This window comes from Nicotiana tabacum, chromosome 18 (genome assembly GCF_000715075.1).
Source record: "Nicotiana tabacum cultivar K326 chromosome 18, ASM71507v2, whole genome shotgun sequence".
Classification (NCBI taxonomy): Eukaryota; Viridiplantae; Streptophyta; class Magnoliopsida; order Solanales; family Solanaceae; genus Nicotiana; species Nicotiana tabacum.
Genome location: NC_134097.1, coordinates 18,391,339 through 18,399,549, shown reverse-complemented (window position 1 = coordinate 18,399,549; position 8,211 = coordinate 18,391,339). Strand labels below are relative to the sequence as shown.

Genomic DNA, 8,211 nt, shown 5'->3' with positions numbered 1-8,211 from the left:
ATGCTACAACAGTCACAATATCTATATACAGTACAACAAATAAGCAGAGTAAGTCTCCTACCCACACTTAAAATCATGGCATGTCCCCATGTCATATCAGTAAAGTAAAGAGCAGAAGGGTAAGAAGACTTCCCTGAGACTCAATCAGAGTCGGAGACGGTACTGGGGTCCACATGGCAAGCTCTCCCCAACGCACGGAACCAGGCCTTGAACTTGTTCTCAGATCGGGCCTGCCTCTGAGACATGGCATCTATCCGCGTGTGTAGGCCATCCACTAAGGTGCGGAGATCCGCGACCTCTTCCTCCATGGAACACAGCATAGGCCGGGTACACTAAGATCTGGTGAAGCCTGCCCCAGTATGGGGGTGCCGAGAGGGTCCGGCACTGTTAGTAGATCTTCTGGACGGTGCAAGAGGAATCGGGTCATCATCCTCATCATCTATCTCAATTGTTGGTCGTGTACCCCTGCCCACTCTGATGCGTGAAGCACGGAATGGTGCTTCAGGTGCCACTGTTCCATCGGCAGGACTAGTGGGGACATTCCTCCGCAAGCACAGTAAAGTCACCAAGGAAGGGAAGTAAAACCCCTTTGACAACAGCGGTCCCCGCAGAACCAGTTCATCGCCAATTACCTGTGCGACATCAAAATCCTTCTTCGTGATGAAGCACCATGTCAATAAGGCTCTGTTGAAGTTCACATCAGTGGTATTGCTGGAAGGCATGAACCTACTGCAGATGACCGTCAACCAACACTTAGCCAAGTGCGTGAAGGAGTTGGAGTTCAGGGTGATGTGGTCTTTGATCCAAGTTGGTCGCCCCCCAGCACAAATGACATCAGTCATAACTTCCCATGTGACATCTGGTCTGTCGTGGTAATAGTCAATGTCGCCTGTGAACTCAGGCAGCTGTAACGTCTGGCGAATATATGGAATGTGGGCTGGGACTATTGTACCCCGCACAATCACATCTCTACTTGAGTTTGAAGGGCAGTTCGCATGGAAATCCCTAACAATCATCTGGTTCACCGGGACAGGCTCATCAAAGAGGAATTCCATGCCCCTCCTCCGAATTTCTTCATACATTTCCTCCTGTCCACGCGGAGGGCTTCCCTGTCAATTTGAATCTCCTGAATGAAGTTCTTTCCAACCTTGGAATTAAAATCATCCTCCGCTCGTTCCGATCAAAACCTGGACTCATCATATGTCAGCTGTTGAGATGTGCCAACTCTTCTCCTTTGCCTCTTGGGAGCCATAGTACCTGCAGAGAGTTCAGAAAAACCATCAAATTCATCCTAACTAGTGCCAATCGGATGGTTACTCAGACTTCGCCACCCGATGGCACCAAAACAATACCCCCATTGTGTTTTGCTTTGCAAAGTAGCCCCACTAGCAGGGTGGTGAAGGTCACAACCTCCACAAGGGCCTCACAACAGAACTACAACATTCGGCCTACACCACCCCACACTTACTTCTTCACATATTTTCAAACAATAACAATATCTTCAGTCACAAAGTACAACACCCCACAATTAGGAGTGGGTATAACCCGCCCCACAATATCACAACAACTCCAAATTTTCGGCCAAAATGGTGTCAAACAACAACTACACCCCAAAAAGATTTTTAGGCCTCCAAAATATCAAAACACACCCTAAAATTGAAACACCATGAAGGCCCAAGCACCTTAGCACCAACCAAGTTCACAACATTACCATACAACAATGAAAACCATGAAAGAAAGCAAAAATTTACAAAAATTACACTAAGCCTACCTAGGGTTAAACTTAAAAGAAATTATGCTAAATTACACTAAGTTAGAGGATGAAATAGAGAGAGAGAAAGAGAAACTTACTTGCTTGGATGAGGGAAAGTGGGTGGTGAAGGTGGAAAGTAGGGGAGGATGAGAATGGAGTTTTTGGGTGGGTGAGAGAGGGATTTTGTGGAGAGGAGAAGAGGAATAGAGAGAGAAAGAGTTTGGGGCGTTTTGGGGGGTTTGGGAATCTGATGGGGTGGCTTAATGGGTAGGTGGGGGGTATTTTGGGAAAAGAGGGCGGAAAAATCGAAACAAAAAAATAAAAAATAAAAACATACCTGGGCCCGTCTGGGGTCTGTCGCAGTTCTGCCGCGGTCGCGGTAGGATCGCGGTAGACCAGATTCAGAGAGGGGTCGGGACAACGGTTTGACCGCGTTCGCGGTGGAACCGCGAGGGGTTGGGTTACCGCGGTTTGACCGCGGTCGCGGTGCAATCGCGGTCTGACCGCGTCTCTGATTATGACGTTTTTTTTTATGTTACACTTACAACAATTTTGCGGGTTGCCTCCCACGTAGCGCCTGATTTAACGTCGCTGCACTACGCAGGAAGAGCGCATTTAAGGCTCGCTCGACCTCTGTGGTTCAGTCAGATGCAGTTCAGCCCCTTCCTTAGGCTCGCTCATACCCACATACAACTTCAATCTATGACCATTGACTCTAAATGTACGAGAGTCATTCTCAGTGGCAACTTCCAATCGCTCCTGACGGAAAAACTTCAACTACTCGAAACGGTCTAGACCATCGTGATTTCAGCTTACCCGGAACAACCTCAATCTTGAGTTGTATAGCAATACCATGTCCCCCGGTTTAAAATTTCGCTCCACAATGTTCTGATCATGTAGCCTCTTCATTCTCTCTTTATACAACCTTGTGCTCTCAAAAGCAAGATACATGAACTCCTCGAGCTCATGCAATTCTGTGACTCTTGATGGGCCCGCATCTTCCATGTTTAAGTTTAGTTGTTTCAGTGCCCACCACGCTTTATGCTCAAGTTCGACAGGCAGGTTACAGGCCTTCCCAAACACCAACTTGTATGGTAACATACCAATTGGTGTCTTAAAAGTTGTTCTGTAAGCTCAGAGTGCATCATCTAGCTTCCTCGACCAATCAGTTCTTGTGGCGTTCACAGTTTTTGTTAACACACTCTTGATTTTCCTGTTGGATACCTCAACCTGTCTACTGGTCTATGGGTGGTAAGGATTAGCCACCTTGTGGTGCACATCGTACTTAGCCAACAACTTTTCAAAGGCCCTATTGCAGAAGTGAGTGCCTCCGTCGCTGATAATTGCACGTGGTGTCCTAAAGCGGGTGAATATGTTTTTCTTTAAAAAACCCACCACCACTTTTGCATCATTGGTGGGCAACGCTGCAGCTTCCACCCACTTGGACACATATTCTACAGCAACAAGAATGTACTTATTGCCATAGGAGCTGACGAAGGGACCCATGAAGTCAATCCCCCAGACATCGAACACTTCAACCTCCTGAATTGGGTTCATGGGCATCTCGTGGTGCCGGAAAATGTTCCCGGTGCATTGAGATTCATTACAACCCTTCACCCATGAGTGAGCATCTTTAAACACAGTCGGCCAGAAAAATCCGGCCTCTAGCACCTTTGTTGTTGTCCTGATCCCTCCAAAGTGTCCACCATAAGCCGATGCATAACAAGCCTGCAAAATAGAAGATTGTTCCATCTCGGAGACGCATCTCCAGATCATGTTATCCAGGCATATTCTAAAGAGATAGGGCTCATTCCAATAGTACGAGCGGCTTTCACAAAAGAATCGTTTCCTCTGGACCGATGAAAGGTCGTGAGGAACTATACCACTGGCCAGGTAATTGGCAAAGTCCGCATACCATGGCGCTTCCTGATGAGTGGTGGCGAGCAGCTGCTCGTCTGGAAAAGTTTCCAGAATTTCCTCAACTTCAATTGCGTTTTCAGCTCCCTCAAGTCGTGATAGGTGATCAACGACTTGATTCTTAGTGCCCTTGCGGTCACGTATTTCAAGATCGAACTCTTACAGCAGCAACACCCAACGAATCAGGCGTGGCTTAGAGTCTTTCTTTTCTATTAAGTACCTGAGAGCAGCATGGTCAGTATATACAATTACCTTTGATCATATCAGATAGGACCGGAACTTGTCGAATGCGAACACCACAACTAGCATCTCCTTTTCAGTCACCGTATAGTTCAACTGGGCTCCACTCAGCGTTCTACTAGCATAGTAGATTGGTGCATCAATTTGTCCTTTCGCTGGCCCAGCACTGCCCCCACTGCATAGTCACTAGCGTCACACATTAATTCGAATGGTTGCTCCCAGTTGGGGGCAACAATGATGGGTGTTGTGACCAGCTTCTACTTCACCTCCTCAAAAGCTACCCTGCAATCATCAGAAAATACAAACAAGTGATCTTTCTCTAATAACTTACAGAGAGGGTTGGCGATTTTGGAGAAGTCTTTTATGAACCGCCGGTAGAAACCGGCATGTACAAGAAAACTTCTGATTGCTTTGACCGAGGTTGGTGGAGGCAGCTTTGCTATTACATCAACCTTTGCTCGATCTACCTCTATTCCCTTGCTTGACACTCGGTGCCCCAAGACTATGCCTTCTTGTACCATGAAATGACACTTCTCCCAGTTCAGCACCAGATTAGTCTCGATGCACCGTTTCAGCACACGCGTCAGATTCACTAGGCACTCATCAAATGAATTCCCCACCACTGAGAAGTCATCCATGAACACCTCCATTATATCCTCAACCATGTTAGTGAATATGGCCATTATGCACCGTTGGAATGTGGCGGGTGCATTGCATAGGCCAAAGGGCATCCTCCTGAAGGCATAAATGCCATAAGGGCATGTGAAGGAGGTCTTCTCTCGGTCCTCAGGTGCAATGAAAATCTGATTGTACCCCGAGTACCCATCCAGAAAGCAGAAGTGTGACCTCCCTGCCAATCTATCCAGCATTTGATCAATGAAGGGAAGTGGGAAGTGGTTTTTCCGGGTGGCTAGATTCAACTTTCGATAATCCATGCATATTCTCCAGCCGGTGACGGTTATCGTTGAGATTAGTTTATTATTGTCATTCTTCACAACCGCCATGCCACCCTTCTTAGGCACACATTGAACTGGGCTAACCTAGTTGCTGTTAGAGATTGGGAAAATAATTCCTGCATCTAACCACTTTATCACCTCCTTCTTCACCACTTCCTTCATATTTGGGTTTAGCCTCCTCTGATATTCCCTGGAAGGTTTGTGCCCCTCTTCCAGTAGAATTTTATGCATGCAGTAAGCGGGGTTGATCCCCTTGATGTCTGCCATGGTCCATCCAATGGCAGTTTTGCACTCCTTCAATACCTGTAGAAGCTGTTGTACCTGCACATCTAACAAACCAGATGAGATGATAACAGGTAGAGTGGAGTCAGGTCCCAGAAATTCATACCTGAGGTGGGCTGGCAATGGCTTTAGTTCCAGCTTCGGTGTTTCTTCAATGGATGGCTTAGCTGGAGGAGTCTCTCTCTTTTCTAAGTGTAGGGGCTCAAACTCTAGATTTCTTTCCCAGGCCCCTCAACCTTCCAATGCCAACACCCATTCCGCCAAGTCCCCACCATTCACTTCCTCCAAATTCGTCAGACATGCAGCGAGGGGATCCTCAACCGTCAACACTTCATCATCAGATTGTACGATTACATCCATGGCATCAATAAGGGAGCAATTGGCAACTCATTTGGTCGCCTCATAGATTTCTGCACATTGAATATAATCTCTTCGTCATTGAGCCTCATCTTAAGCTCCCCGGTCTCACAATCAATCAGATCTCTCCCTGTGGCCAAGAATGGTCTTCCTAAGATGATAGGAATTTCTTCATCCACTTTGCAATCCAAGATCACAAAATCTGCAGGGAACACGAATTTCCCCACCTGAATAAGCACATCATCAAGGATCCCAAATGGACGCTTCATAGTCCTGTCAGCTAGCTGCAACAACATAGAGATGGGTCTAGCTCTCCAAATGCCCAACCTCTTGTAAATAACCAGGGGCATAAGATTAATGTTGGCCCCTAAATCACAGAGTGCTTTCGCAAAAGCAAAGTTTCCAATAGTGCATGGAATAGTAAAACTCCCTGGATCAGAGAGCTTTTCAGCAACAGGTCTAGTTACCGCTGCACTGCAAGTCTGAGTAAGTGTCACCGTGGCCAAGTCTTGGAAGTCAAACTTCCGAGACATCAAGTCTTTCATCATTTTTGTGTATCCAGGCATCTCCTTTAAAGCTTAATTCAATGGAATATTTACCTGAATTTGCTTGAGAATCTCAAAGAACTTTTTGTACTGCTCCTCCTTTTGATGCTTGGCCAACCTCTGTGGAAATGATGTAGGAGGTCTTTTCTTCCCAATCACTTTAGACTTTTATTTCTCAGCTACTATCTCCACTACCGGCTCTTCAACTGCTTCAGCAACTTCTCTGTCTCCTACTGAATATTCTTTTCTTCCTGAACAGGCTGGACTATCACATCTGTCAGCCTTGTGGATTCATCCAGCTTCATGGGTACCTGAATGAGTGTCTCAGCCTGTATATTATCACGAGCTCTCTCCTACTCTACATCAAGATCCCTGCTATTGCGGAGACTCACCGCCATCAGCTGCTTCGGGCCCTGATCTTTAGGATTGTTTTGGGTATCTGCAGGTAGTGTCCCTTGAGGACGGTTGTTCAGAGACATTGAAATTTGGCCCACTTTCACTTCAATATTTTTGATAGCTGTGTCATGTGCATCTACTCGCTCATATATCTTTGCAGTGGACCCAATAACCTGCTGCATCATTGCTTCCAATCTAGCAAACCCATCATCTTGTCTCCTACCATGCTGTTGTTGAGTTGGGTGGTACCCTTGCTGCTGATTATTGTACCCCTCATACTGATTATTATACCCCTGTGGTCTAGGATACGGTGCCATGTTGTTGGGGGGTCTCATACCTCCCATGTTTCCGGTGTTATACTTTGGCTGAGGTGGTCTATACTGCTGCTGAGTCTGCTGACCCCAGTTCTGATTTCCTTGTCTCTGCCTCTTATAGTTAGCCACATAGTTCATATCTTCGGGGTGCTGGTGGTGATGATCATGCTCTGCATTCCAAGGATTACCAATTGGTTGGCTAATGCAAGATGTGCACAAGCCCCCATTGGTAGTGTCAACTATATGTACCTGCTGCTTCTGCCCTGATTCCTCCACCTTTTTGGTGAGGATGCTCATTTGTGTCAGGAGATTCGCCATATTTTCAGCCATAGTGTTTGAAGGATCAAGAGGCACTGAGTGCACCACTGGAGTGATAGGTGCATTTCTGGATGTCCATCCCGAATTCTGTGCCATTTTATCAAGTAAACTCTGGCCTTCTCTCCATGTCTTGCTCAGGAATGCCCCACCAGCTGAGGCATCCACAATATTCTTCAACCCATCTGATAGTCCCATATAAAATCGTTGTCCCAACATCTATTCTGGAACACCATGATGTGGACACATAACCAACATTCCTTTGAACCTGCCCCATGTTTCATGCAGTGTCTCCATCGGTTTCTGCTTAAAGCTCACTATCTCATCAATTTGTTAGGCAGTTTTGTTGGGTGGATGAAACTTGTTATGAAATTGTTTGACTAACTTATCCCAAGTTGCAATAGATTTTATGGGGAGCGAGTTAAGCCAAACCTGTGCAGCTCCTGTCACCGAGAATGGGAACAATAATAGCCTAATTACCTCTGGAGTGACGTTGGGTTGCCTTTGAGTTTTGCATATCGACAGGAAATTCTTCAGGTGCTGCTGAGGGTCTTCAAGTTGTGTCCCAGAGAATAGTCCCTTGTTTTGTAACAAGTGTAGCATATTGTTAGTGATCTGGAAGACTCAACTTGTATATGGCAGTGGCCATATTGTCAGCTATGGGCTGTGCCCAGTCATACAGTGCACCCTCGGGAACAAGAGGTCCCGCTTCTCTAACATTCAAGATGACTTGCTCATGTCTGCCATTTCCGTTGGGGTCGATTACGTCTTCCATATCAGTTTCGAATTTGTCTGTTTGTTGAGGTGGTTGAAGTCTTCTATTGGCACGGTTCAATGCCCGGAATATTTTCTCAGGGTCTGAGAGTCCTTCAAGTAGATCTCCATTCCTTGTAGAGTTTCTAGGCATACACCTGTGCAACCAAGTCAACAACCGTCAAAAGTTTCAATCAAGGCTTCGTAGTAATATACTATTGCACTCTCCCGAGATACACTAGCTAGCTTTAATTAACACAGTTCACTTAAGATTACACCCAAGGCTTCGTTATCCCTAATCCCGCCTTTAAACCCGCAGTTATAGATTCCTCTTATACTTTAGGAGTGGTGTTATTCAACAATAACCTAAATATACACTCTCT

At 46.2% G+C, this 8,211-nt stretch overlaps 1 protein-coding gene across 1 annotated transcript; it reads right to left on the bottom strand.

Moving 5' to 3' along the window:
* Positions 1-1,180: 1,180 nt before the first annotated feature.
* LOC107805849 (uncharacterized) lies at positions 1,181-6,071 on the bottom strand. Its single transcript, XM_075236046.1, has 7 exons — positions 5,733-6,071; positions 5,170-5,187; positions 5,005-5,056; positions 3,020-3,207; positions 2,606-2,866; positions 2,437-2,512; positions 1,181-1,257 (listed from the first exon to the last, which is right to left on the bottom strand). Exons 1-7 carry the CDS (start codon positions 6,069-6,071, stop codon positions 1,181-1,183), a joined length of 1,011 nt encoding a protein of 336 aa, XP_075092147.1.
* Positions 6,072-8,211: the final 2,140 nt, after the last annotated feature.

Coding starts and splice junctions, on each gene's coding strand:
- LOC107805849 (XM_075236046.1), bottom strand. CDS start 6,071: ATGCCTGGATACACAAAAATGATGAAAGACTTGATGTCTCGGAAGTTT. Junction 3,208..5,004: donor AGGAAGTGGTGAAGAAGGAG/GTGATAAAGTGG, acceptor TTGTTGCTGTAG/AATATGTGTCCAAGTGGGTG. Junction 1,258..2,436: donor TAGATTGAAGTTGTATGTGG/GTATGAGCGAGC, acceptor AACTCTCTGCAG/GTACTATGGCTCCCAAGAGG.